The sequence below is a fragment of the Macaca thibetana genome, chromosome 19, assembly GCF_024542745.1.
Source record: "Macaca thibetana thibetana isolate TM-01 chromosome 19, ASM2454274v1, whole genome shotgun sequence".
NCBI classification, from domain to species: Eukaryota; Metazoa; Chordata; class Mammalia; order Primates; family Cercopithecidae; genus Macaca; species Macaca thibetana.
The window spans coordinates 5,703,540-5,728,725 of record NC_065596.1 but is presented as its reverse complement, the minus strand read 5'-3'; the positions used below and the strand labels follow the sequence as shown (position 1 = coordinate 5,728,725).

Below are 25,186 nucleotides of genomic sequence, written 5' to 3'. Positions count from 1 at the left end.
CCCCAGCATGTATACTCTGCCACGGACATCCCGTGGGCCATGATTGTGGGCGGCCACAGCGGGCGGGGGCAGGCGGCTCAGGGCACACTCGGCCGTCCCTGCCCCATCCTCTGGCGTGGCCGCTTTTGTCTTTGTACCTTTGCATCCTTTGTAATGAAACGTAATAAAAATCCAACGTTTTCGTCACTGGCTCTTCCTCTTTTATCTGAGCCCCTCCCTCCTCCCTCAGGGATGACACATGGGCGTGGCAGGTGCACCTGGCAGGTGCCTCGGCCCTTCCGAACACACACACACCCCAGACCAAGCAAGGGAAGGGGTCCCCAAAGCTGGGGTGACTGCAAACCTGCCCCCTAGAATCCTGGGGCGGACACCGTATCAGAGGTCTCAGCTCTTCCATGGCTGGCATCCAGGCCTGTGACCATGAGGTGGTGGGTCGTCCCCAAACCCCAAATCACAGTTGGACAGTCCCTGGCAGGCCACTGGCACTCAGCAGCAGCTGCAGCACTGAGGCCTGGGTTTGGGGTCCCCTGGCCTGACCCTCCCTCAGAGGCCCATCCCTACTGTCTCGCCGCAGCAAAAACCACAGCCGCCACTCCCCACACGCACACTTTATTTTGTCCTCTCTGAGCCCTTCTCGCTTCCCCCTCAGGACGGCCACCCCTTGGGGATGGGTGCAGAGCCCCCATCCAGCCACAGTGAGGGTTGCTGTCATCCGGCGGTGGGTCCCCACCCTGGTCCCTAGGCTCGCCGCAGCTGATGGGTCTCATAGTCCTCTGGAATGGTGTCTGCAGGGAAAGAGCAAGCGGATGAGGGCTGAGAAGGCCAGCAGGGCCTGTGTGCAGACTCCCCGCCTGCGCCCCACCGGCCCTCGGCTCACCATTGCAGCGGTAACGCAGGTTGGCCCAGATGATGTTCTCCTGGGAGAAACAGAAGACCCCCAGGCGGCCACCCCGCATGGTTGTGTCCAAGACCACGTTGCTGTCGGCCACCAGCTCAGGACCCTCATAGAATCGCACCCTGAGGGTCAGACATGGTGAGGGGTGGGGGACCTGGGCTAGGCCCTTCCCTCTCAGAGCTTCAGTGGCCAGCCCTGGAAGATGGGTACCCCTGACTGGGCTGCACTGGGAGCAGGTGAGGCCTCTGCCCTGGGCCTCAGTTTCCTGGACATAGTTGGTGCTAAACAGAGCCCTGGACATAGTGGTGCTAAACACCATCAAGGGCCCTGGACATAGTTGGTGCTAAACAGAGCACCTGGGCTTGCTAGCAGCATGGAATAGAGACTGAGAAACGGACTGGGTGAGGCCCCATTTCTAGCTGGATACACACCGTGTGCTGTGTCCTTGCCAGGATTTTGCTCTGTCACTCAGGCTGGAGTGCAGTGGTGCAATTACTGCCACCTTAACTCCTAGACTCAAGTGACCTCAGCCTCCCTAGTAGCTGGGGCCATGGGCACGTGCAAGCATACCTGGCTGCTTTTTTTTTTTTTTTTTTTTTTTTTTGAGGAGACAGAGTCTCACGCTGTTGCCCAGGCTGGAGTGCAGTGGCGCGATCTCGGCTCACTGCAAACTCCGCCTCCCGGGTTCCCGCCATTCTCTTGCCTCAGCCTCCTGAGTAGCTGGGACTACAGGCGCCCGCCACCGCGCCCGGCTAATTTTTTGTATTTTTAGTAGAGACGGGGTTTCACTGTGGTCTCGATCTCCTGACCTTGTGATCCGCCTGCCTCGGCCTCCCAAAGTGCTGGGATTACAGGCTTGAGCCACCGCGCCCGGCCATTTTTTTTTTTTTTTGAGACAGAGTCTCACTCTTGTCACCCATGCTGGAGTGCAATGGCACGATCTTGGCCCACTGCAACTTCCGCCTCCCAGGTTCAAGCAATTCTCCTGCCTCAGCCTCCTGAGTAGCTGGGATGACAGGCCCCCACCACCACGCCTAGCTAATTTTTGTATTTTTAGTAGAGACGGGGTTTCAACATGTTGGCCAGGCTGGTCTCAAACTCCTGACCTCAGGTGATCCACCCGCCTCGGCCTCCCAAAGTGCTGAGATTACAGGCATGAGCCACTGCACCTGCCCTAAATTTTTTCTTTTTTGTAGGGACAGGTTACCCAGGCTGGCCTCGAACTCCTGGGCTCAAGCAATCCTCCCACCTTGGCTTTCCAAAGTGATGGGGTTACAGGTGTGAGCCACCACGCCTGGACCAGCATAGGTTCATTCTTTTTTTTTTTTTTTTTTTGAGACGGAGTTTCTCTCTGTCACCCAGGCTGGAGTGCAGTGGCCGGATCTCAGCTCACTGCAAGCTCCGCTTCCCGGGTTTACGCCATTCTCCTGCCTCAGCCTCCCGAGTAGCTGGGACTACAGGCGCCCGCCACCGCGCCCGGCTGGTTTTTTGTATTTTTTAGTAGAGACGGGGTTTCACCGTTTTAGCCAGGATGGTCTCGATCTCCTGACCTCATGATCCGCCCGTCTCGGCCTCCCAAAGTGCTGGGATTACAGGCTTGAGCCACCGCGCCTGGCCTATAGGTTCATTCTAACTGCACTGTATCTTTCCTATTGTACAGATAAGGGGACCAGGGTTGCACAGGTCCTGCCTGGCCAGGGGACTCCCACCTGGGCCTACGTGTCCCCGGCCCAGCCCACCGCAGGGGGTGGAGTCCCCACCTGATGTAGCCCACTTGGGGCCGGTGCTGCAGGAACCAACGATAGGACTTCTTGTCCTTCCAACCCACGTTTCGCGGGTCCTTCCACAGCAGCCGCACCTGGGAGTCTGTGTCTCCTGTATGCCACAGTGCGTTCCGCAGCTGTTCCCCAGGGCCCGTGGAAGATTTCACAGCCTGCCAGTACCCAGGAAAGGTGGTTAGAGACCTCACGGGCCACCGGAGCCCCCCTAGACACCTTCCTGGAGAGACAGTGGGGAGCAGCAGGTGGTGGGCGGCCAGGAGGGTTCCGGATAAGAGACCCACAAGGAAGCCTTCTTGAGGGGCCAAATGGCAGCTTATGGATAGGTCACAGGGGGCAGCAGTGGCCTGCAGGTTCGTGAGAGGATTTGGGAGTCTGTAGACAGGTTCAGGGTCTGGGAGGACTGGGGGGCTCTGCAGAAGGACTTGGAAACTAAGGAAAAGTTTAGGGCTCTGCGAGAGGGTTTAGGGTCCATAGGAAGACTGGGGGACCTTGAGAATGTTGGAGGGCTTGTGCAAGGAACTGGGAGGATTTGGGGACTGCGGGAGCCCAGAGGAGGACTGGGACAGCTCTGAGGTCCATAGTATGAGGCTGGGAGGCTGGAGGGCTCTAAGGGCTGTAAAGGGTTGTAGAGAGGGGCATGGGAGGGCATGAGAACCACAGAGGTCAGGCACGGACGGCCCTGGCACCTTGAGTTGGATGCCGGGTTCGGCCACAGCACGGAAGGGGTTCGCCTGCCAGTACGTTTGCTCCATCTGCTTCCACATGACCACGTAGAAGCTGGAGCTGTCTTGGTAGCCAAAGATGAAACCCGCATAGTCGTCATCCGTGACCGTGTTCACATGGAACGTGCCCTCGAAGTCTACGCCATTGAAGGCAGTGTAACCTAGGGATGGGGAGAGAGCAGTGGCCTTTCCGAAAGCCAGCCCCAGCCCCCGGAACCTGGCACCCAGAGTTCAAACCTGCCCCCTGGGTCCCTATCTCCCTGCAGACCCGCCCCATCCCCGCTCGCGGAGCCCAGACTCAGCCACGCCCTCATCTACCATTGGCCACGCCCACCAGAGTCCAGCTCCACTCGGCCCCGCCCTTCCCGAGCCCGCCCCTCCTCTGGCCCCGCCCCTCCTTTGCCCGGATCCGCCCCCATAACCCCGCCCCACCTGGCCCCGCCCTTCCTCAGTCCGGGCCCGCCCCCCTCTGACCCCGCCCATCCTCAGCCCCAGCCCCCCCTTCTCTGGCCCCTCTCCCTGAGCCCGCTCGTGCAGGGTTGCGCTGCTCGCCGCTTCTCACCCACAGCCAGGCCTGGGTCGCTGTTCATTGTCTGCACGATCTCCCTTCCCTGATGGGGTCAAAGAAAGGAGGGCCTCAGGCTGGCCGTGACAGCCCTAGGCACCCCGTCCTCAGCATAGGCCTCACTATGGGGGTTCTAGGGTCCCATCACCTCCCACTTGGATCCCGCTCCCACCTGGTTGAGCACCACCCAGTTGGGGTCAATCTGCGCGTCACCCTCCGGGTCCAGCACGACTGTCTGGAAGGCCCGGAAGTCGGTGAGGGTGACTTCAGCGTTCTCCGGACACACGTCGATCTTGTCTACCACCTTGTCTGCATCAAAGTCGCCCTGGCACACGTCGCCCACGCCGTCCCCTGAGAGGTGGGAGACTCCCTCGGTGGGCTCAGGTCAGGCCCCTCCCACCCTAGATCCCGCCCCAGGAGCCCCACTGGCCCCGCCCCTACCGCAGGCCCCGCCCCCGCCGTACTGTCTGCGTCCTCCTGGCCAGGGTTGGGCACCAGCCGGCAGTTGTCCCGACTGTCAGGGACTCCGTCATTGTCGTCGTCGTTGTCGCAGGCATCACCCTGGCCGTCGTGGTCTGAGTCCTGCTGGGCACTGTTAGGCACCGTGGGACAGTTGTCCCGAGAGTCCTGATGTCCATCTCCGTCCCTAGAGTGGATAGGTGGGATCCAGAGACAATGAGCTCTCCAGAGCGTTTTGTCAAGGGCTACCCGGACACCCACCCCAGGTGGTGGCCTCCTTACTGGTCTTGATCGCTGTCACAAGCATCTCCCACAAAGTCGTGGTCCACATCCCCCTGCGGGGACAGCATACGGGGGTCCACAATCAGACAGAGGAAATCAGAAAGCCTCCCACCCAACCCAGCCGCATAGCCAAAGTCCTCCTGACCCCAAGGAAACCCCCGCCCCAAACTGCTCGGACCGGGAGGTCATTTCTCTGGCAGTGTGAAATGCTCTAAGCTGGGCTGTGGGCTGGGTAATCCAACTTGCAGCTCACCCAGAGGGCTTACCCAGCTGGAGTCTGGCCTGCCCTCACCTGATCCGGGTTGCTCTTCTGGGGACAGTTGTCACAGGCATCCCCTATACCATCGCCATCACTGTCCTTCTGGTCTGAGTTGGGTATCCTGGGGCAGTTGTCGGCCTGGTTGCGGATCCCTGCGGGAATCCACGGGACCAGAGTCCCAAGATTGGGACCAGGCCAGGATGACTTCATTAGGATGAGGCCAGGCCTGAGGCTGGCCTGGAACAGAGCCCCAGCTTCATGGGATCTTTTTTTTTTTTTTTTTTTTTTTTTTTTTTTGAGACAGTCTCACTGTGTCACTCAGGTTGGAGTGTGCAGTGGCGCGATCTCAGATCAGCGCAACCTCCACCTCGCGGGTTCAAGTGATTCTCCTGCCTCAGCCTCCCTAGTAGCTGGGATTACAGTTGTGCACCACCACGCCCAGCTACTTTTTGTATTTTTAGTAGAGACGGTGTTTCACCATGTTGGTCAGGCTGGTCTCGAACTCCTGACCTCGTGATCCACCCGCCTCAGCCTCCCAAAGTGCTGGTATTACAGGCTTGAGCCACCGCATCCGCCCACGGGAACTTTAAGAATGGATGGTCCCATCCAAGGAAAGGCCAGAGAGGGGGACTGGCTCTCACTGCCGGGGTGACTCAGCTGGGTGCCTGTGTATGCCACCCTGAGCCCCTATGTCCCCATCTGTAAAGTTGTCACCTCCCAGGTCCTAAACCCCAGGCTCGAATCTCTGTACTCTTAATTCCTGCCTGCGGCATTTGATGCAGGGACCACCTTCCCTTCCAAATACTCCTGCCTTTTTTCCAGCCTCCCAGCCCAGCTTGCATTTTTCTGTCGCGCCACCATGGTCTTTGGTCCAGGGCGCCCTAGTCCAGCTCACCCCATCCGGCTTCCAAAACCGACCAAGTCCCGTCCCGAAGCCGAATCCCGCCCTTCGGGGCCCGCCGCCTCTCCTCGTCCCCCAGCCCCCATCGAGCTCACGGTCGCCGTCGATGTCGTCGTCGCACGCATCGCCCCGGCCGTCCTGGTCTGTGTCCTTTTGGTCGTCGTTCTTCTGGGTCCGGCAGTTGTCGCACGCATCGCCCCACTTGTCCTCGTCCGTGTTGCGCTGGTCTGGGTTCCGCACCAGCGGGCAGTTGTCCTGTGTGACAGGGTGGGATCAGGTCGGGAAGGGCAAAGGTCACACTCCTCAGATTCCCAAATCTCCGAGGTCGGGTCTCCTCTGCAGGGAACCTTTCGCCCCTCCTAGACCACGGAGACCACGCCCCTCATCCAAGCCACACCCCATTCCACTTCCCTAGGCCCCGCTCACAGCTCTGCCTTTTCTTTTTTTCTTTTCTTTCCTTTTTTTAAAGACAGAGTCTCGCTCCGTCACTAGGCTGGAGTGCAGTAGTGCGATCTCGGCTCAGTGTAACCTCTGCCTCCCGGGTTCAAGCGATTCTCCTGCCTCAGCCTCCCGAGTAGCTGGGATTATAGGCGTGCGCCACCACGCCCAGCTAATTTTTGTATTTTTAGTAGAGACGGGGTTTCACCATGTTGGCCAGGCTGGTCTCGATCTCTTGACCTCGTGATCCGCCCGTCTCGGCCTCCCAAAGTGCTGGGATTACAGGCGTGAGCCACCCACCGCGCCAAGCCGTAGATCTACCTTTTCATTGGGGACCCCATCCCCGTCGGCATCCGGGTCGCAGGCGTCTCCGATGCCATCGCGGTCCACATCCTCCTGCCCTGAGTTGGGCACAGTTACGCAGTTGTCCTGGGGGCGGGCACAGCAGGTGTGAGGGGCGTGGTCATGAAGTCCCGCCCTCCCTCCTGCCCGGCCCAGTCCCGCTCCGCCCCTACCCACCTTACGGCACTGGCGCTCTGGGCAACGCAACTTCTCGTCCGGGAAGCCGTCTAGGTCAGTGTCGCGGCCACAGAGGATCCCGTTGCCGGCCCAGCCGACGGCACACTGCGGGAGAGAGTAAGTGGGAGTCCCGGCGTGGCCGCCTCCCAACCCCGCCTCACGCCCAGCCCGCCCGCACTCACCACGCACGACCGCGAGCCATCGCGCTCCAGAACGCAGTCCGCATGCTCGTGGCACTCGCTGGGCGAGCCGTCGGGGCAGAAGCGCTGTGCGCGCCGCTGGCAGCCGGACTCCTGGTCGCCCACGAAGCCGGGCTGACACGGGCCGCACTGGAAGGAACCCTGCGCCCGAGCGGCCGGAGGTCAGCGCAGGCCGCTGGCCGCTCGCCCCACCTCTCGCTATCCTTTCTTCCCAGTGGGCCTTACCCGGGTGTTGATGCACACGGAGTTGGGGACGCAGTTATGTTGCCCGGTCTCACACTCGTTGATGTCCGTGCAAACCTAGGGGAGGGGAACTCAGAGGTCACCACCCCACGCAGACACCCCCGGACCTCCCGCCTCGTCCACGCTTCCTCCGCATCCTGCCTCTCGCCTCCATCCTGCCCCAAACCGATCAGCCCTGGCGCAGAGGACCCCTCCTCTCCCCACCCCTCCCGCTGGAAGGAGGCTGGAAAAAGAGCAAGAGGCTGGAAGAGGAGTTTACTGGTAAACAAAATGGACGCCCCCTTCCCTTCGCTGCAAGAATGGGACCCCCACACCCCTCACCTGCTTGTTGGCCTTGGCGAAAGCCAGCCCCACGCCCTCGTGGGTGGGGCCGCTGTACCCCGGCGGGCAAGCCTCGCAGCGGAACCCCGGGCTGGTGTTGATACAGCGGACTCGCGGGAAGCAGGGGTGGGCGTTGCACTGGGGAAGGAGGGGCCACAGAGGGTCAGAGGGCTTCGAGCTGGGCCCTGGGAGCCGCACCTCGGAGTGTCTCGGATGATGGAAAGTTCAAGGGCCATAAGCCAGTGCTTGGAGCTGTTCGCCACGTGAGATGGAAGCAATTGTCGCAGGGGTCAGACACGACTTTGCCTTGATGACGGCAAGGGCGCAACCGGGAGAGGAGAGGAGAGCGCCTCCAGGGGGCTGTTCCCTCATGGGCGAGGGGAGGAAGGATGAGGGCGGGCATCCCCAGCAGAGGGGGGCAGGGGTCGTCGGGGCGTGCGTGCCCGGCGGTGGCGGGGTCGTCCGGACGTGCGTTCCCTGGCTGTGGAAGGGTCGTTGGGACTGGCGATCCCCTGCGGCGAGGAGGGTAGCTGGGGCGGACCACCCCCGGCGGTGAGGGAGTCGTCGGGGCGGGCGTCACTAGCTATGGAGGGGGTTGTGGGAGCGGGCGTCCGGGGTGGTGACGGGGATGGTCCTAGGGGTGGGCGTCCCCCTGCGGTAGGGAGGTGGTCTGGCCGTGCGCCCCCGGAGGTGAGAGGCTCGTCGGGGCGAGCACCCCCAGTGGAGGAAGGGGTCTCCGGGGCGGCGAGAGATTGGGGGTCGGTAGAGGGGGTCGTCAGGGCGGTGGAGTGGCGGGGCCGGCGCACCTCGTTGACGTCGGTGCAGTGCGAGCCGTTGCCCGTGAAGCCCGCGGGGCAGGGGCCGCAGCGCGCGCCGCTCTCCGTCTGGATGCAGGCCACGCCAGGGAAGCAGAAGCCGGGCGCGCAGTGGAGCAGGGGCCGCACGCTGGGTAGGCCGGTGCGCACTGACTGCTGCATCCCTGCAGGGGGAGAGGGGACGGGGGCGGGGCTGACCGGGGGCTCGCCTGGGGGCGGAGCCTATCATGGCCACGCCCCGGGTCCGGAGGCTTCCCCTCCCCCCCGACCCTCCGCCCCAGGCGGCCCGAAGTCCTGCGCTCTCCGCGATCCCGCCCCAGAGGCTGCGCGCTCTGCCCGCAGCGTCTCCCTGGTCTCTCCCTGAGTCTCTGTCCCGCTTTTCTGCCCCGTGGCGTCTCTCACTTCCCCAAAACTCTCGCACCGCCTCTGTCTCTTTTTGTCTCTGTTTCTACCCCCTCATTCCCGTTAGTCTCTCCACCTCTCCGACAGCCTCCATCTCCTTCCATCTCTTTTCCTCCCCAGCTTTCCTTCGCTCTCTGTCTTTGTCTCTGCGTCTCTGTCTCCCGTCTCTTCTCTCTCCCGCCCGCCCCGGCCGCGCTCACCGCACGCGTCACACTCCATCACCGTGTTTTTCAGGAACGTGATCTCCCTGACCTGCAGGGGTGGGGTGGAATCAGCGGGGTCCCAACCTCTCCTCGTCCCTCGAGTCTCCCCTCTCTGTACCCCGGCCTCCCTTTCCACAGCCTCTTTTCGCCGGAGACTCCCTACCTGCCGATCCCCTTCCCTTCCCAGCTCCTCTCCACCTTCTCGGGCACCTCCTCTCTCCTTGCTGGGAACGGAGACCCCCTTCCGCTCCCTGGTACTCCCTGCCCCGCACCCGGGCCCCGCACCTGCTGCCGCAGCAGCTCCCGCACATCCTGCAGCGCCGCATTGGTTTCCTGCAGTTCCCGAAGCATCTGCGGGCCCAAGTCTGAGCCTGCGGTGAAGGGGACCTGGTGAGGGTCATGGGGCGGGGAACCCCACCACCAACTCCCACCGTCGCAGCGAACCCGGACCTCCGAAGCCCCACTGCGCTCCTCTAGTCTCGGTCCCGCCACCTGCTTTCTGCGCCCGGCACGTCCCCTACTAACAGTCCGTGAGCCCCAAACAGCCTGGACCCCGGGCCTCTCACGGGTCCCACAGTCCGTTTTGGCGCCGTGGGCACGGCGCGGGTGGTAATGCGGCTTACCCGACGGGATCTGGCTCTGTCCGGACGCGCCGAGGGCAGCCAGGGTGAGCAAAAGAACGCAGGCGGTGTCGGGGGCCATGGCGGTGGCGGGGAGCTGGGTGTCTGCTCGCTTTCTACCGCCCACGAGACCCGCGGGGCCTATTTATCCCCAAGGCACGGCCGGCCCCAGGGACGGCCCACCACAGCCCTGCCCAGCGTCCAGCCTCAAGGTAAACAGATGGCGCTGGCCCCTGCTTTCAAGTCCCCGCCCGGAATGCCCCACTAAGTCTCCTGCAGCTGAATCCAACATGGAGGGGAAACTGAGTCCCAGGGTCTGTGGAGAGAGCTGGTGAGGCAGGGAGTCAGGGGGTACTGCCTCCACTTTCATTCACTCTGTGTGTGTGTGTGTATGTGTATGTGTATGTGTATGTATGTGTGTATGCATGTGTGTGATGGTGTGTGGCTATATCGCATCCTCTTGCTTCCGTCTCCCAAGTAGCTGGGACTACAGGCCTGCACCACCAAGCCCAGCTAATTTATTTTTATTATTTTTTTAATTTTTAGAGACCAGGTCTGGCTATGTAGAGCGGGCTAGTAGTCTCAAACTCCCCGCCTCAAGCGATACTCCCCATATAACTGGGATTACAGGCTCTAGCCATAGCATTCAGCTCATTCATTTATTGATTGATTGAGTGCTTGCTGTATGCCAAACCCAGGTTCCAGTGCCAAACAAGGCAGGCTCCATGCCCTCAGCTCACACTTGGGGAAACAGAGTCACCAGTGTCTGAAAAAATAGGCCCACCCACTATGGATCAGACTGGCCCTCCATTCCTTCTGATGTGCTTCAAAACTGGGTAAATTGCCGGGGGGAGTGGCTCACGCCTGTAATCCCAGCACTTTGGGAGGCCAAGGCAGGCAGATCACCTGAGGTCAGGAGTTTGAGACCAGCCTGGCTAACATGGTGAAACCCCGTCTCTACTAAAAATACAAAAATTACCCGGGCATGGTGGCGAGTGCCTATAATCCCAGCTACTCGGGAGGCTAAGACGCTTAGAATCTGGGAGGTGGAGGTTGCAGTGAACAGAGATTGTGCCACTGCACTCCAGCCTGCGTGACGAAGCCAGACTCTGTCTCAAAAAAAAAAAAAAAAAAAAAACCTCAGTAAATTATGCCTGTGCCTCAGTTTCCTCCTTGCACAATAGAGGTAATAAGTTAACAATTATTAATTAATGATTAATAACAATGATGATCATGATGATGAATGGAAAACAGGGGAGGGGCAGGTGAGACCGGGGACTCTCAATTTTCCTGCCTCTGTCCAAGGAGGCCGGCTTCTGGCCCCAACACTGGAGGGCTGCAAATGGCTCCCCCCAACCCAACTCATTGCCGGTGTTCCCTCCCCTCCTCGTGGTCCCTCAGCTGGTGGAGGAGGGGACAGCGTTCAAGATCTTGCCCCGCCTCCTGTCCAAGGGGACAGGCCCACTTGGTTTTCCAATTTGTGCAATGGGGTGTGAGGCTCCTATCTGGAGGGGAGTAAGTTAAAGGGCTCTAGCAAGGGGAGGTCCGAGGGTGGCGGCCGGGGCTTGTGTTTGTCCAGGCTGTGCCATACCTTCCAAACTGTACTCCAGCTGCTGTGGGAACAGCCTGTAATAAAAATAAAAGTGAGGCCCGGCGCGGTGGCTCAAGCCTGTAATCCCAGCACTTTGGGAGGCCGAGGCGGGCGGATCACAAGGTCAGGAGATCGAGACCACAGTGAAACCCCGTCTCTACTAAAAATACAAAAAATTAGCTGGGCGCGGTGGCGAGCGCCTGTAGTCCTAGCTACTCAGGAGGCTGAGGCAGGAGAATGGCGTGAACCCAGGAGGCGGAGCTTGCAGTGAGCCGAGATCGCGCCACTGCACTCCAGCCTGGGCAACAGCGTGAGACTCCGTCTCAAAAAAATAAATAAATAAATAAAAAATAAAAGTGACCGCTAACTGGCCAGCTACAAAACCCCTTGGCCTCCTGGTGTCAGTTAACCCTCTCCACTCCCACCTTCCAGTACTCACAGCCTCTATTCTATAGACAGGGAAATGGAAGCCCAGAGAGGAGAAGCGACTGGCCTAAGGCCACTGCCCGAGGGCAGGGGTGAAGCTAGACTCAGAGCCAGATCTGTTCTCTGGGGAGCCTCCAGAGAAGTCACTGAGGGCTTCCTGGAGGTGGTGGCAAGGAAACAGACATAAAAGAAAAGGAGGACTTGGATCAGCAGAGGGAAAAGATGAGGGCAGTTTTGGTGGAGAGAAGCATGTGAAGCTTGGAGGCGGGGAAATTTCCAGACATATTAATTATTCCACAAACATCAAGCACTATTGTGTGGCATGTCCTGTGCTGGGCAATGGGCACACAGGGTAAAGAAGCCAGACCCAGTCTCTCCTTCAAATGGGGAACCCACGGGGCCCATGGCTGTGACGGGGACACACAGACAATGGTAGAAGCTCCCAGGAGATTGATCTATTTGAAAGGGGATGGGTTAGGGAGGGCTTCTGGAGGAGAAGGGACCACCAAGCTGAGGACTGCAAGATGAGGAGGACACAGCCAGGCAGAGGGAGCAGAAAGGCATTCCGGGTAGAGGAAACAGCATAGGCAAAGGCCCTGAGGCAGGAACAAACCTGGCCCGTTGGACGGACTGACCTCAAGGTGACAAGCTCTTGGGGCTCAGTGAGAAGCAGGAAATGAGGCTGTGAAAGGGCAGTGCTGGTGGTGTGGGGCTCCAGCAGTCTCCTGAGGGTAATGGGGAGCCACAGAGGGTGAGTGAGGAGAGACAGGCCTAGAAGTGGAGGGTGGGTGGGAGCAGCCGGTCGCAGCCAGAACATTTCCAGTGAAACCTGTCCCTCAATAGCGCCTGCCCTGCCTGCTGCCTGCGTTGGGGCCATGAGCTCACCTCCTGTTTTCCTTGGCCCTCAGCACACCTGGGGGCCGCTCCCGGCAGTGCTAGAATTCTCAGGAAAACCGCGGCTCCAGCGGGGCCTGTGGGCTGGCATATGCTGCACGCAGCTAGGACAGGAGCACATGGAAGCCAGGCCCCTGCCACAGGCCGGTCTCAGTGCTGGGGCTTGGACGCACGTGGCCTTATCCATGCCTGGGCCATGGGGAGTTGCAGGGAAGGGCATTCCAGGCGGAGGGAATTATAAAGGCGGAGCTCCTGAGGGTGTCCCCAGATCGGACAACAGAGGCCTGGAGAGGGGCTGTCTAGGGTCACACTCCGGCCTCCTGGATCTCGCCAGCCCTGAAATCCCCCTTCTAGGCGGCAGTCCCCTCCTCCTGTGCACACCACACTTGTCTCACATTACAGAATAACTCACTCTAGGTGTTCTTCTGGGCCTTTGTACCTGCTGTTCCCACCACCTCGTACAACCTCCTCCATCCTTCAAGGTCCAGCTATAATGCCCCCTCCTCCAGGAAGCCTTCCCTGCTGATATTCTCTGGATAACCCTCCAGCCTAGCCCTGATCCTGGGGACTGTGAGTGTCTGCGGTTTGCTCTGTCCCTCCGAGCCTGAGGGGCTCCCACCCAGGGGCCTGGACTGGTGTAGAAAGGTTAGGTTGGAGGGTTTGGTGAGCTGGGACAGCATCCCTATGATTGGTGTTCGTTACTATTCTTTTTTTTTTTTTTTGAGACAGAGTCTCACTTTTGTTGCCCAGCTGGAGTGTGATGGTGCAATCTCGGCTCACTGCGACCTCCACCTCCTGAGTTCAAGTGATTCCTCTGCTTCAGCCTCCCGAGTAGCTGGGATTACAGGGGCCTGCCACCACGCCCAGCTAATTTTTTTTGTATTTTTAGTAGAGACAGGTTTCACCATGTTGGCCAGCTGGTCTCGAACTCCTGACCTCAGGTGATCCACCTGCCTTGGCCTCCCAAAGTGCTGGTATTACAGGGGTGAGCCACCGTGCCCGGCCATTACTATTCTTCATAATTAATGTAATGTCATTAATTTTTTTTTCTTTTTTAAAATAGAGATGGGGGTCTTACTATGTTGCCCAGGCTGGTCTCGAACTCCTGGGCTCAACGGATCCTCCTTCCTCGGCCTCTCAAAGCCCTGGGATTACAGCCACTGCACCCAGCCAACATTATTATATTAATCCTAGTAACCCCTGCCACCTCTGTACTTGATACGGCAGGGAAGGGGGCCACACAGCCTGGGTTCAAATATTGGTGAGCATGGCCTTACTGTGTGACCTAGGACAAGTCACTTAACCTCTCTGTGCTTCAGTTTTCTCACCCATAAAATGGGGATGATCACCATTGAGAGGATTGAATGGGCTGACCCATGGGAAATCCTTCAGCCCAGCAGCCGGCTCCAGCACTACTAGCGTGCTTATTCCATATGAAATTTACACACCGTGGGCCAGGCTGGTGGATCACACCTATAATCCCAGTACTTTGGGAGGCCAAGGCGGGCAGATCAACTGAGGCAAGCAGTTTGGGAAACCAGCCCGGCCAACGTGGTGAAACCCCATCTCTGCTAAAAATACAAAAATTAGCTGGACGTGGTGGCGCGTGCCTGTAATCCCAGCTAATCGGGAGGCTGAGGCAGGAGAATCGCCTGAACCTGGGAGGCAGAGGTTGCAGTGAGCCGAGATCACGTCACTGCACTCCAGCCTGGGTGACAGAGCAAGACCTTGTCTCAAAAACAAAAAAACTTACACCCTATGCCTGTCGCTTACACCTCGGATCATTCTTATTTCTAGGTTACTCAGAGAGGAGAGGAGACAGTCTGAGGTCACACAGCCAGAATTAGAACTGAGGCATGCAAGACCCTCAAGTCATTCACACCCGCCCTCTCTGTCCTTGCCACAGAAACAGAATCCAGCATTCGCTGGCCTGAGCCCCTCATTAGCTGAGATGCCTTCTCAGCCCAGGACCTCCTGGCCGGAGCCTCTGGCCGGCGCCCCAGCCAGCCCCACACCAGGCCCCGTGGTTCCAGGAGCCTGGCCAGGCTGGGGAAGAGGGACGGGTGCCTGCATGATGGGGCCCCGGGGCCCTTCCTGGCAGACGCCTGCTCAGCCAGGAGACGTGTGGGCGCCCCGGCTCCCTGCCTCCCGCCCCCGTTGCCTGCCTTTGTGAATGCAGAAGGAAAGTATGTTGTGAAGGCAGCCGCCCTGCCTTGGGCGTGCCCGGCTGTAGGCCCCCAGTCTGCGGAATTCATCAGGGCAGCAGGGGAGGGCAGCTTGGCCACCTCTGCATCCTCAGCCTGCCTTGAACTGGGAGAGACGTACTGGAGGCATCTCTCTAGAAGGAACAAAAGGCAGGGGTGGGATGGGGGGCTCTGAGCATTGAAGTCCAGGAGACGCCCCCCGACTGGCCGTGTGATCTTTGGCAGGTGCCACCTCCTCTCCCATTCTCCTTTTTTTTTTTTTTTTTTGAAACAGGGTCTTGCTCTGTTGCCCAACCTGGAGTACAGTGACAGTTATAGCTCACTCATTGCAGCCTCCAACTTCTGGGCTCAAGTGATCCTCCCACCTCGGCCTCCCAAAGTGCTGGGATCACGGATGTGCACCACTGCACCCAGCCCCATTTTCCTTTTACTGTCCATAACCCCATTACATCCCAGGTTCTACTGGATGGCGATAAAGGAAGAAGACAACAATAAATATAGTGGCTACAATTTTCTTGAGCAAGTGCCAAATGCTTGAAACCTTGCCACTCAGCCTTTGTGGGTTTTCTCTTTCTGTCATCCCTGAAGTCCCAGAAGGCAGGAACTTGTCATCATGGGAGACAGTGGGGCACAGTGATGAAGGTCTCAGTCTCTGGCATCAGAGCCTGAGTTTCATATCCCAGCTCTGCTGTGGGACCTGAGGCAAGTTGCTTAACTTCTCTGTGCCTCAGTTTCTTCTTTTTTTCCTTTATTTCTTCTTTTTTTCTGCCACCTTCAAAAGTTTCTTATAATGTAAAATTTTCCTTCTCAGGTTACTATACTGAAGAGTTGCTTCAGGAGAGAAAGAATTTCACTAGAGGCCGGGCGTGATGGGTCACGCCTGTAATCTCAGCACTTTGGGAGGCCGAGGCAGGCAGATCACCTGAGGTCAGGAGTTCAAGACCAACCTGGCCAACATGGTGAAACCCTGTCTCTACAAAAATACAAAAATTAGCCGGGCGCGGTGGCTCACGCCTGTAATCCCAGCACTTTGGGAGGCCGAGGCGGGCGGATCACAAGGTCAGGAGATCGAGACCACGGTGAAACCCCGTCTCTACTAAAAATACAAAAAATTAGCCGGGCGCGGTTGTGGGCGCCTGTAGTCCCAGCTACTCGGGAGGCTGAGGCAGGAGAATGGCGTGAACCCGGGAGGCGGAGCTTGCAGTGAGCCGAGATCGCGCCACCGCACTCCAGCCTGGGCGACAGAGCGAGACTCCGTCTCAAAAAAAAAAAAAAAAAAAAAAAAAAAAATTAGCCAGGCATGATGGTGGGTGTCTGTAATCCCAGCTACTTACTCAGGAGGTGGAGGTGGGAGAATTGCTTGAACTCAAGAGGCGGAGGTTGCAGTGACCAGAGATCATGCCATTGCACTCCAGCCTGGGTGACAGAGTACAACTCTGTCTAAAAAAAAAAAGAATTTCCTAGGAACAGATAGGAATTTCACAATATTTAATAGATACTGGTTTCTTTCTTTTTTTTCTCCTTCCTTCCTTCCTGCCTCCCTCCCTCCCACCCTCTCTCCCTCCCTCTCATCTTTCCTCCCTTCCTTCTTTCCGCCCTTCCTTCTTTCCTCCCTTCCTTCCTTCCTCCCTTCCTTCCTTCCTCCCTTCCTTCTTCCCTCCTCCCTGTCTCTCTCTCTCCCTCTCTCTCTATTTCTTTCTTGTTTTTGAGATAGGTTCCTACTCTGTCACTCCAGCTGGAGTGCAGTGGCACAAACACAGCTCATTGCAGCTCAAACTCTTGGACTCAAGCTGTCCTCACACCTCAGCCTCCTGATTAGCTGGGGCCAAAGTCATGTGCCACCACACCTGGCTAATTTTTTTTATTTTGTAGAGACAGGGTCTTGCTATGTTGCCCAGGCTGGTCTCTAACTCCTGGGCTCATGCGACCCTTCCATCTTAGCCTCCAGGGTAGCTGGAATTACAGGCATAACACCCACATTTAATGAGGGTTTTGTGCAATCAAATGAACTAGTATCTGTATTCTGAGGGGAGGAGAGTGCCTTCAGGGCTAACTGTAGAAGCTTTGTTCTCTCCTTCAGTCTCTCTGTCTAATGAAGTAAAAAATGGAAATGTGTAAAGTTTTATGCAAGGTAACTCTAGCAGTAAAAACCAAGGTGAAAGTATGAGAAGAATCCTTACCTCTTAGGGTCAGTGTAAGAACTGAATGAATTAGTGACCAGAAAGTGCACAGCCCTTACTCGGGAGGCAGAAGTGGGAGGATCACTTGAACCTAGGAGTTCAAAACCAGCCTGGGCAATATAGCAAGACCCTGCCTCTAAAAAAAAAAAAAAAAAAAAAAAAATTTAAAAATTAGCCAGGCATGGTGGTATGTGCCTATAGTCCAGCTACTCAGGAGGCTAAGGTGGGAGGATGGCTTGAACCCAGGAGTTTGAAGCTATAAAGAGCTATGATTCTACCACTGTACGCCAGCCTGGGTAACAGAGTGAGACCCTGTCTCAAAAAAAAAGAAAGGCCCGGGTGTGGTGGCTCACGTCTGTCATCCCAGCACTTTGGGAGGCCGAGGTGGGTGGATCACTTGAGGTCAGGAGTTAGAGACCAGCCTAAGCCACATGGTGAAACCCCATCTCTACTGAAAATACAAAAATTAGCCAGGCATGGTGTTGCATGCCTATAATCCCAGCTACTTAGGAGGCTGAGGCACGAGAGTTGCCTGAGCCCAGGAGGCAGAGGCTGCACTGAGCTGACGTTGTGCCACTGCACTCCAGCCTGGGGTGACGGAGTGAGACCGTCTCAAAAAAAAAAAAAAAAAAAAAAAAAAAAAAAAAAAAAGAAAGCACTGAGCCCTCAATCAATGTCAGCTATTAACATCCCCATTTTACAGGTTGGCAAACTGAGGCTCAGCAAGTCTGTCCTGTCTCCTCAATTTGGTCACTGGATGCTCAGAAAGAGGAGTCACCTCCTACACCTGCCTAAGGCTCCTGGAGAGGGTCTCCCAACCAGGCTTCTGCAGTTCCCGCTGGAGAAGGTGGGGTGGGCTGTCAGCGGAGAAAGCGGAGAGTGCAGGGACCAGAGCGCTGCGTAGTTCCTCAGTACCCCTCGTGCCCCTCCCAGCCCCTACCTGGGCTCATTAACAGGAGGCCCTTGTTCGGGGAGTGATGGATGGCGTGGGAGGCAGAGGGCGGGGTGTGTTTACCCACCGGCGGCTGCAGACAGGAGCCCAGGCCAGGGCCAGGCCAGTGGGGGAGGGAGGCTCCTAGGTAGGGAGGAGCCCAGCCCCAATACTGCTGCACGGAAAGGGGCCAGCTGGGCCCCTTCTGGAAACAGAGGCCAAGGGTCAGGGAGGCCACTCTGCTGGGGGCAAACAGGTGCTGGCAGAGCAAAGCCCCAGGCGGAGGGCACAGCAGGGGCAAAGGCCCAGAGGTGGGTACGGCTTGATGTGTTGGAGGTTCCGCGAGGTGATAGTAGTGGCTGCTGCAGGCGGGGAGGGGAAATGGAGGAAATCTGCCAGCTGTGAGCCATGTTTAGGCTCCATGGGCATGTCCATTCCCACATTTTACTGCACGCCAGGCCCTTACCTGGGCTGTGACTGCTCCCTGGTGCCCTGTCTCCTTTTCACATGGCTCACTCCTCGCCCCAGCTGGGTTAGAGGCTCCTACTGGCCTTCACAGGCCCTTGGTGTGCCCCATCAGAGCTGTGACCATGCTGTATGGGCACTGCCAGGTTACACGGGTTATGGGGCTGCCTCCTCCATCAGACTGAGCTCCACCATCTTGTTCCCCACTGTGTTCCCTGCGTATACACATGATGGAATACTGCAATGATGGATGGATGGATGGATGGATGGATGATGGATGGATGGATGAGTGGATGGATAAATGAATGGATGGATCGAAAGTGGTTTGATGGATGGATGGCTGAGTGGATGGATAGATGGATGGATGGGTAAGTGGATGGATGGATGGATGGATTGGCAAATGGATAAATAACTGAATGGATTGATTAATGAATGGATGATGTATAAGTGGATGGATAGATGGATGGATAAGTGGATAGATGGGTAGAAGGATGGATAGGTGGATGGGTGGATAGATAAGTGAATGAATTGATGAATAGATGGATGAATGGATGGATAAGTGGATGGATGGAAAAATGAATGGATAACGAGATATATTGTATGGATGAATGAATAAGTGGATGAAAATGAATAAATGTATAAATGGATAAACAGGTGAATGGATGCATAAGTGGATGGATGGACAAATGAATGAATGAATGGGTGGATGGATAGATAAGTGGGGAGATAGATGAATAAGTGGATGGATGGACGAATAGGTGGATGAATGGATGGATGGATAGGTGGATAGACAGCTGAATGGATAGATGATGTAGAAGTGGGTGGAGGGATGGAGAGATGATGGATTAAAGAAAAGCCACAAGACCACAAAACAAGGATCCACAGGACTAAGGAATGACAGAATCATGACATCACTGGTTAATGGAGCCACTGAACTGTCCTCTATGACCACAGAGTTAGAGATCCACACAGCCCAGTCAACAGAAGCACAGAACCAAAGGGTAGCTGGAAGCTACAGGACCCCAGTGGGGGCAGAGACAAGCCATTGGGGCATCCCACATCCACGGTGCTACCAGGATAGAGTCTCAGAGTTAACCCCAACAGAACCATCCTCTGGCCACACCCTCACCTCTCAGCTCTCCAAGGAGCCTCCCAGGGGCCACGGAAGCCACAGGGTGCTTTTCCCCCCAATCTGTGGAGCAGCCTTGTAGGACAGGACCATGCCATCACCAATGCCTGCAGCCAGGCAGCCTCCAAACACTCAGTGAGTCCTGGCACCAGGGCCAAGTGAGGCTGTCCAAGTACCAGGAAACACTGCCAGCCTCCGGCCAGGCTCCCCCGGACGCCGAGTGCTCTGCAGCCAGGGGCAAAGGAATCAATGGGTAATGTTTACATCCGTGTCCTTTCCAAAGCCAGCAGCAACATAGCATGGAAGAGAGGCCTTGCCCCAGCTGCGGCCCCTCTGGGCCACGGTGCGCTGACAAGCTGCCCGCTCCATCGCCAGGAGTCACAGCTCGGCTCGAATTTCTTGACACATCCATGTATGAATGAGCTCTCCAGAGACAGCACCCGTTTGCCCAGCAGAACTTGTACCCAATGCCCAGAACGACCAGTCCATTTGAGATGGGGGAAACTGAGCCCCCATCTCAGAGGTGAGCCCAGGAACACAGCGGGCTGGAGCTGAGTCTCAACCCCAAGCCTGCAGGATGCTAAACCTGAACTTACCATCACCCAGCTGGGTTGCCTCTCAGGCCCCAGCCCCTTGTCCTGGGACCCCCCAGATATTTGCTTCCAAATGTGGTGCATTGCAGAATGCCAAAAGCATGGGCTGCAACAGTTTCTTGCCTTCCATGGGTTCAGAATGCCTAGCTCACAGGACTGTGGTGGGGAAAAACTGCGGTCATAGCACAGAAAGGGGACCTGATTGCTGGCCTGATAGGAGCCTTGCCCACACCGTTTCCCCCTTCCTTCTTCTTCTTTTTTTTTTTTTTCGAGATGGAGTCTCTCTCTGTCACTTAGGCTCCAGTGCAGTGGCATGATCTCTGCTCACTGCAACCTCTGCCTCCTAGGTTCAAGAGATTCTCCTGCAGGCCGGGCGCGGTGGCTCACCCCTGTAATCCCAGCACTTTGGGAGGCCAAGGCGGGCAGATCACGAGGTCAGGAGATCGAGACCATTCTGGCTAACATGGTGAAACTCTATCTCTACTAAAAATACAAAAAAAAATATTAGCCGGGCATGGTGGTGGATGCCTGTAGTCCCAGCTACTCAGGAGGCTGAGGCAGGAGAATGGCGTGAACCCAGGAGGCAGAGGTTGCAGTGAGCCAAGATCGCACCACTGCACTCCAGCCTGGGTGACAGAGCGAGACTTTGTCTAAAAAAAAAAAAAAAAAAGAGAGATTCTCTTGCCTCAGACTCCCAAGTAGCTGGGACTACTGGCATACACCACCACAGCCAACTAATTTGTGTATTTTTAGTAGAGACACGGTTTTGCCATGTTGGCCAGGCTGGTCTCGAACTCCTGGTCTCAGAGAATCCGCCCACCTCAACCTCCCAAAGTGGTGGGATTATAGGCCTGAGCCACCGCCCCAGCACTTTTTTTTTTTGGCTAGGTTCCGTTTGTTTGATTACCTCATTCCATCTTACATATGAGAAAGCAGAAGGCAAGAGAATGAGGTTCTAATCCTCCCAATACCCACCCTGGCAGCTTCAGGGAGGGCGTCTCTCATCTGCAGTGTAGTAAAAACATGGGCATTGCTGGGCACCGTGGCTCACGCCTGCAATCCCAGCACTTTGGGAGGCTGAGGCGGGAGGATCGCTTGAGCCCAGCAGTTCCAGACTGGCCTGGGCAACATATTGAGACCTCATCTCTACAAAAAAAAAAAGAGGCTGGAGTGCAGTGGTACAATCTCAGCTCACTGCAACCTCCACCTCCCGGTTCAAGTGATTCACTTGCCTCAGCCTCCCTTGTAGCTGGGATTACAGGTTCTTGCCACCACAACAGGCTAATTTCTGTATTTTTAGTAGAGATGGGGTTTTACCATGTTGCCCAGGCTGGTCTTGATCTTCCGACCTCAGGTGATCCTCCCGCCTCGGCCTCCCAAAGTGCTCAGATTCCAGGCATGAGCTACCGCGCCCAGTCTGCCTGCCTTTTCTGAATAGCAAGGAGGGACCCCTGAAATGCCAGGCTGAAATTCCTCCAGCTCACTGAGTCGGGAAACACCCTCTCCCTGACTAACTCAGCAAAGATCTCAGGGCTGACTCTCACAGGCTCAGCCCTGAACCAATCACTGTAGTCGGTGGGTGGAGGGCTTTGATTGGCCGGGCCAGGAGCCTGAGTCCCCTCTGGGGGTTGCAGGGGCAGGGGCCAAAGGAGGATGGTGTCAGTAACTCGTGGTGCAGGCGAACTTGATGGAAACTGAATCCCCATCTAGACTCTTGCCTTAGTGGGTCTCTGACACCACAGGCTACTCTGAGTGACTTTTTTTGGGGTTGCGGGGGGCAGGGGGACAGAATCTCACTCTGTCGCCCAGGCTGGAGTGCAGTGGCGCAATCTCAGCTTACTGCAACCTTGACCTCATGGGTTCAGGCATTCTCCTGCCTCAGCCTCCCAAGTAGTTGGGATTACAAGCACCCGCTACCGCACCCTAATTTTTGTATTTTTAGTAGAGACGGGGTTTCAATATGTTGGCCAGACTGGTCTTGTACTCCTGACTTCAGGTGATCCGCCCTCCTTGGCCTCCCAAAGTGCTGGGATTACCGGCATGAGCCACCATGCCTACCCTGGGGAGTCGGAGGTTGCAGTGAGCTATGATCGTGCCACTGTACTCCAGCCTGGGTAGCACAGCGAGATCCTGTCTCCAAAGAAAGAAAAAAAAAAAATTAAGGAAGGGCACTTCAGGCAGAGAGGTGGGTTTGTGCAAAGGCCCTGGAAGTAATTTTCTTTTTTTTTTTTTTTTGAGACGGAGTCTCGCTCTGTCGCCCAGGCTGAAGTGCAGTGGCCGGATCTCAGCTCACTGCAAGCTCCGCCTCCCGGGTTCACGCCACTCTCCTGCCTCAGCCTCCCGAGTAGCTGGGACTACAGGCGCCCACCACCTCGCCCGGCTAGTTTTTTGTATTTTTTTTAGTAGAGACGGGGTTTCACTGTGTTAGCCAGGATGGTCTCGATCTCCCGACCTCGTGATCCGCCCGTCTCGGCCTCCCAAAGTGCTGGGATTACAGGCTTGAGCCACCGCGCCCGGCCGGAAGTAATTTTCTTGTTGGAGGAGGTGAGGAGGCCGATGTAACTGGAGCAGAGTGAGGGAGGAGCGGGGAGATGGGTTAGAGAGATGGGCCAAGCTGAGATCACATGGGGGACTTGCAAGCTGCTGCAAGGAGGTGGCTTTTATTCTGAGAGCAATAGGGAGCCACGGAGAGTGTGTGAGCAGGGGAGGAACATGATTTAGGATTTTGAGACATCTCCTGTGGCTGCAATGGGGAAGAGGCCAGGCAATATCAAGGCAAGAGCTGGTCGGGTCAGGGCCAGGGCAGGGCCACAGGGTGGGGAGGAGAGGTTGGATTTGTTTGTTTTGAAGCCTGAGAGGACTAGAGCTGCCGATGAGCTTGTGGAGGAAGGGAGGGAGGAGTCTCAGACGCTGCCCGGATCTTGAACGCATCACAGGGTGGTTGGTAGAGCTGTTGCCCAACACAGGAAGACTTGAAGAGATGTTGGCGGAAAACCATGAATCCCACCTTGGCCATGTTGTTGCTGAGGTGTCTGGTCTGGGCTGGCCGGGCTCCAGATGGAACCGTGGACCTTGTGGGCAAAGAGTGGCCTGTGACTTCCAGGCCTGGGCTGTGTCCATTGCAAGGAGGTGGGCAGGGGGCTCTGGCTGAGCTCTTGACCCCCATCCTTTGTGCAAACAAGCGGGGTGGGGTGGGGGGACCCCATGTTTTCCCCATCCCGGGTCCTTTTGTTCCAGTTGGAAACCACGACCAATTTGAAAAGTCCAGATGTGGAGTTGGACCCAGCGCTGGGACCGTGCGGTCTGGGGAGGCCAGTGGCTCAGCATCCAACAGGTCAGGCCTCCATGTGGCCTCGCTGGCTGTGGCCCGGCTGGGGCTGGGGGGCAGAACGGCTTTGGTTTCGAGTGTCTGGCTGAAACTGCAAAGGTTAAAAAAATAATCACCAGCACCAAGGCGTTGTCCCTTCAAGACGTCAATCCCAGCACCAGGCGGAAAAAACAGGCCCTGGGGCCCCTGCCAGCCCACAGGCCTGAGACCTGCGGAGTGGCCGGATCAGAAGTCCACAGAGCAGGGTCCCCGCATCTCTCCGGGCACAAGGGGAGACTCAGTTTCCCGTCTGGAACACAGGACATTGCTGTACAATCGCATCCACATTCAAGGTCAAGTGCAGCATCTACCTGCATGACAAGCCCTGGCCCAAGCGGTGGGGTCCCATGAGGCGAGTCAAGGTTGGCCCCACTCTGTAGGGCTCCCAGGCCAGAGACGGGGTTTCCCCATGCTGGTTAGGCTGGTCTTGAACTCCTGACCTCAAGCAATCCGCCCACCTCAGCCTCCCAAAGTGCTGGGATTATGGGTGTAAGCCATCGCGCCCAGCCCCTTCCTTCATATTTACATAATACCCTTCTGTGACCCAGGACTTGGCTTAAATGTCAACATCTCAGAAGATCTTTCCCAACCCATGGGCAAAAATACCTACATCCAGGTATTTCTTTCAAAAACTCACTCTCGGAAATTATCTTCTCGGCTACATTTTCAAGAGGTTGGGAACGTAGTTTATCCCCAGTTCATGACATTGTGCCTGGCATATACTAGGTGAGATTGTCTCCTTGGGGACAAAGGAGGATGCTGGCCATCACAACAAAGTTTCACAAACATATACCCTCTGAGAGCCCCAGACCTCCCCCAGCAATGCCCCAGGATTTACAACCAGAACTTTATGTATGTATGTATGTATGTATGTATGTATTTTTGAGACGGAGTCTCGTTCTGTCGCGCAGGCTGAAGTGCAGTGGTGCAATCCCGGCTCACTGCAGCCTCAACACCCTGGGCTTGGGTGTTCCTCAGCCTCTCGAGTAGCTGGGACCACATTACCCTGGTAGACATTACCCTGTCCAGCTAATTTTTATATTTTTGTAGAGACAAGGTCTTGCTATGTTGCCCAGGCTGGTCTCAAACTCCTGGGCTCAAGTGATCCAACCACCTTGGCCTCTCTGTAAGTGCTAGGATTACAGGTGTGAGGCACCACACCCGGCCTACAACCCAGAACTTCGCCCTCAATAAATGGCAGGGTACTGAGCCAGGGTACCGAGAGCCTCCCTCCCAGACCTGGGAACTCCATGGACTCAACATGCGTGGTAGACACATCTCAAAGCAGTTTTATGTGAATTCCTGAGGAGAGCTGTCTCCAGCAGGCCAGGCCACCCGCTGTCCTCACCACCACGGGGCTGGGGAGGTCCATCTGTCCACAGGAGCCTCCCAGACCCAGATAATGTGCTGACAGCTGTCTGACCCTTCCTGGGCCTCGAGGCCTCCCCACAGCATAGCCTGGTCACAGTGGCACACTGGTCACAGTGGCACACATCTGTAGTCCCAGCACTTTGGGAGGCCATGGTGGGAGGATCTCTTAAGACTAGAAGTTCAAGACCAGCCTGGGCAACATGGTGAAACCCCGTCTCTACTAAAATACAAAAGAAATTAGCCAGGTGTGGCAGCGTGTGCCTGTAGTCCCAGCTACTTGGGAGGCTGAGGCAGGAGAATTGCTTGAACCCGGGAGGCAAAAATTACAGTGAGCTGAGATTGTGCCACTGCATGCCAGCCTAGGTGACAGAGCGAGACTCCTCTAAAAAAAAAAAAAAAAAAAAAAAAAA

The 25,186-nt window shown here is 56.8% G+C and overlaps 1 protein-coding gene and 1 long non-coding RNA gene across 2 annotated transcripts in view; both read right to left on the bottom strand.

The window, feature by feature from the left end:
- Window positions 1-593: 593 nt before the first annotated feature.
- On the bottom strand, window positions 594-8,564 carry COMP (cartilage oligomeric matrix protein). Its single transcript, XM_050769539.1, has 16 exons — window positions 8,392-8,564; window positions 7,586-7,723; window positions 7,247-7,321; window positions 7,004-7,162; window positions 6,822-6,926; window positions 6,624-6,731; window positions 5,960-6,119; window positions 4,997-5,115; window positions 4,705-4,757; window positions 4,428-4,609; window positions 4,136-4,314; window positions 3,961-4,009; window positions 3,363-3,559; window positions 2,656-2,828; window positions 878-1,017; window positions 594-785 (listed from the first exon to the last, which is right to left on the bottom strand). The coding sequence occupies exons 1-16, from the start codon at window positions 8,560-8,562 to the stop codon at window positions 739-741; spliced, it is 2,055 nt and encodes a 684-aa protein (XP_050625496.1). The 5' UTR covers window positions 8,563-8,564; the 3' UTR covers window positions 594-738.
- A 13,688-nt stretch (window positions 8,565-22,252) lies between these two features.
- Window positions 22,253-25,186, bottom strand: part of LOC126942416 (uncharacterized) — a 183,158-nt gene continuing 180,224 nt past the window's right edge. Inside the window, exon 2 of the long non-coding RNA XR_007721561.1 lies at window positions 22,253-22,409. This is a non-coding gene — a long non-coding RNA (uncharacterized LOC126942416). The remainder of the gene's footprint in view (window positions 22,410-25,186) is intronic.